Source organism: Setaria italica, chromosome I, assembly GCF_000263155.2.
Source record: "Setaria italica strain Yugu1 chromosome I, Setaria_italica_v2.0, whole genome shotgun sequence".
NCBI lineage: Eukaryota > Viridiplantae > Streptophyta > Magnoliopsida > Poales > Poaceae > Setaria > Setaria italica.
Window position 1 is genome coordinate 697,110 of NC_028450.1, and position 3,362 is coordinate 700,471.

General features: G+C 43.9%; 1 protein-coding gene across 1 annotated transcript; it reads right to left on the bottom strand.

Moving 5' to 3' along the window:
- Positions 1 to 527: 527 nt before the first annotated feature.
- On the bottom strand, positions 528 to 3,362 carry LOC101784749 (reticulon-like protein B2). The gene is made up of 5 exons (XM_004951185.4): positions 3,060 to 3,362; positions 1,447 to 1,627; positions 1,227 to 1,368; positions 1,064 to 1,133; positions 528 to 976 (listed from the first exon to the last, which is right to left on the bottom strand). The coding sequence occupies exons 1-5, from the start codon at positions 3,217 to 3,219 to the stop codon at positions 807 to 809; spliced, it is 723 nt and encodes a 240-aa protein (XP_004951242.1). The 5' UTR covers positions 3,220 to 3,362; the 3' UTR covers positions 528 to 806.

Genomic DNA, 3,362 nt, shown 5'->3' on the forward strand with positions numbered 1-3,362 from the left:
ACTTGCTGTTGCTAGCTATTACCGGGTCCACGGGAGAGCTATTTAGCATGTTCGCTTCAGCTTATTCAGCCGGCTTATCAACCACCAAACAATATTTTCCTCTTACAACAAATCAGCCGTTTCAGCTTTTCAGCCGGCTTATAAGCTGAAGCGAACAGGCCAATTGATGTTTCCACGCATAAAAAGATAGCAGGGCAGCGACCGCACGGAGCAGTGGGCCGTGCAGCTTATGCAACTTCCGGAATATAGATAGGAGCGCCGCCCCCAAAAAAAAACCCTAAAGGCCTAAACCGAAATCCACTTTCCCTAACCTATCATAGCTTAACACCCACTAATGCCAACTCGTTATTGACTCACTATCCGCTACTTCCATAGTTCTAAATTATAAGTTATTTTAACTTTTCTAAATGCATAGTCTTTTTTATCAGATACATATCATGTCTAGATGATTTGAAACGAATTACGCTTCCTGATTTAGCTAAGTAGAACAAAGCTACTACGATCTATAAAGAAACATAGAGGACATATACATAAAATATCAAAGGACAATAAATGGTAACCATGACACATCGAGCATAGTTGTATACGATCTATCTTCGCAACTACAGTCAGATAGTAGCTGGTAGAACATCTTCTGAGATCAAACAAACATAAGTACACAGTATACCCACACACCGTGCCACCAACCACATCAGACCATTACTTCTTACAGATTCTCATCACACAATCCATCGATATGTACCAGCCATAAGCAAAACAAGTCGCGTGTCATCCACCGGGTCGAGTGATTTGATCTTTAATCTGTTCTAGTTCTCCTTCTTGTCCTTTGGCGGAGCCCTGGGGATCTTGCTCAGGACCTTGGCGTCCAGGACCTTGTACTGCTTGCAGAGCTCCGCGTGTGCCTTGGCAGCGAAATCGTCCACCTGGTCCTGGTACTTGTGGTACAGTATCGGCACCGTGTGCAGGATCAAGACCACTGTTGGGCAAGTTGGTGTTCAGCTAACTAGAGTGGGAGTTCAAAGAATTACAAGAACAGAGTTTTCAGAGCTTCAAGAGTCGTTACCAATGTACATCAGTCTCAGGAGATCGCAGAGCTCTCCAATTTCCGAGACAATCCAGAGGGCGACGATCACCTGAAACATTAGGATGATTATTTGGTTAGAGCAAACTCGTCAATTGTCATGTCAGTAAAAAGAATAACAAAGAAGTGGTTGCTTGAGATTTACGCCTAGGAACTTCATCAGGTCATGGCCTAGAGCAAGCTCCCGAAGCAAGACAAGCGCTTTGTTGATGTCCGCACGCAACGCTAGCGCAATGTTCACAGCAAGCTCTTCAGATATCTGCACTTCAGGAACATCAGGAGGACTCCTGAAAGTGCAATGCTAGATGGTTAACAAGCTTAGTCAGAACCAGTTAGGCATGTAAAGCTGGGTATTTCTTGCTCACTTCTTGATGAAGACAGTGGCGTTGGACCATAGGAACAAGATCGTCAGTGTAGCAATCATCACGTGGGATGCCAGAGTAAGGAGATGGTACTCGACGACTTCGAACAGGAGCCAAAGGATAGTTGCGCCACCAACTACTGCAGCAGAGGTCTTCGTGTCTTTCCACAACAGTACATCAGCAGCTGAACAGAGGAATACAGATGAGAAGACGATTAAATATGAAAATGGCACCATGATAACAACTAGATTATGCAGCAATAGATATGACTCAAGTATACATTACCAATTAATACTAGTGGGTTACTTTCAAAAAACAAGTTATAACATGGTACATCAGATTCATCTCTCGCCTTTTATTTTATTTTCACAGGACCTGGTATCTTTTGTCCTTCCACGTCACTGATCTATCTTCCCTCTTCTAGTGCAAAGTGCCAACTAATAAGGAACCCTTTGAACTCTTGAACGTTCATCCAAAACTTTTATACTTCTGCTTGGGACCTCAAGCATGATCAGACATTAATTTTTATTCAACTACGACTTAACAAGATAACTAATACACTAATCACAGGCCATTTCTTTCACTTCTTTTGATCTTTTTACTGGAGCAACACTGAAACAAAAACAAATCATGCAATAGGTTCTAGGACTTTAAGCATGGTCAAATATTAGAACTACAGTAGCAATTCATAGAACAGTTAAAACTTTAATAACACTCTCAAGAATGAATTGTTTGAATTTGCTTGGTAGTAACAGAGCAGAAAACAAGTTTCCAGCGTAACACTTCCTTACATACTTGCTGTTATTAAATTAAAATAAAAAATTTGCAATCAGATAGTATTAACAAGAGGATGTATCATTATGGAAATGATTCATTGTCCCAAGTCTGAATGAATTGGAATCAGCGAGGAGGATCATTTAAGATATTTTTTCCCGGAAGCAAACAAAATCAACTATCTTATTGGTCATAGGATGACGACTAAATATGAAAAATCAATATTTTGGTGAAATTTGAGCACCCACTCCCAAGTGGAACATTGATAGAGCATCTACTTGGTAAACTAGTGACCTACAAAACTGGCCAAGTTAAGCATGCATGACAGAAGCCCATCCACCAATGCTTTTAACCCAAATCCCGTGAGAAGAAGGCGCGTACTATCACGAATTGAGTAGATCACCATGACTAGTTCCGTGTCAACTATATGATCACGGACAGCAGTCGTAAAAGGCAAATTAAATTAATTGAATTGCGATTTCCACCAACATATCAAAAGTTCTGCGAGCCTCGCATCGCACTTGCGCCTCTGAACAAGAACAGGGGCGGAAAGGTCAGAAAGAAACCAATTATTGCGCCCGTCGCACAGCAACTAAGTTAACTGGACCTAAAAATTACTGTGCTCCTAGCAAGGAACCAATCAATCAATCAATAACTTGAGCTAATCGCGACAGCTAACAATCATTGGCGCTCAAGAAATCGATCGGAAAGCATCCGCGTCAGGGACCCTACACGAATTGAGCTCATGCGCTGTACTGAACCGAAGGAACGCAGAATTCCAGTTCTAAGAGAGCAAGCAATCAACTAGCAAAAAGAGAGCAAGAAAAGGGAAAGGTCCGTACTTTTACCCCCACCGAGAGCCTTGTGCACGGACTTGTCCTCCCCAAGGAGCCAAAAGCCCCGGGACCTCGCCGCCGGCGACGCCGTCTCCTCCGTGACGCCGTCCCGGGGCGAGGCCACCGGCGACGCGGCGGCGGGCGCCTCCTCTGCCGATCCAGCCATGGCCGGGCGAGAAAATCAAGCCTGTCGACTAGCAGGCAGGATCGATGAGCGGGAGGCAGGCAGGTGCAGCCGGTTCCCCTTTTCTTGGTGTTCTGCCCTTTTCTTTGGTCTCTCTGTAGCAGTCTGTTCCTTCGTTGCTACGC

Bases quoted from the DNA above. Each gene is read 5' to 3' on its own strand.
- LOC101784749 (XM_004951185.4), bottom strand. From the start codon at position 3,219: ATGGCTGGATCGGCAGAGGAGGCGCCCGCCGCCGCGTCGCCGGTGGCC. The intron at 1,628-3,059 runs GTACGGACCTTT...TCCTCTGTTCAG, and splicing joins GGCTCTCGGTGGGGGTAAAA to CTGCTGATGTACTGTTGTGG. The intron at 1,134-1,226 runs GTAAATCTCAAG...CTAATGTTTCAG, and splicing joins ACCTGATGAAGTTCCTAGGC to GTGATCGTCGCCCTCTGGAT.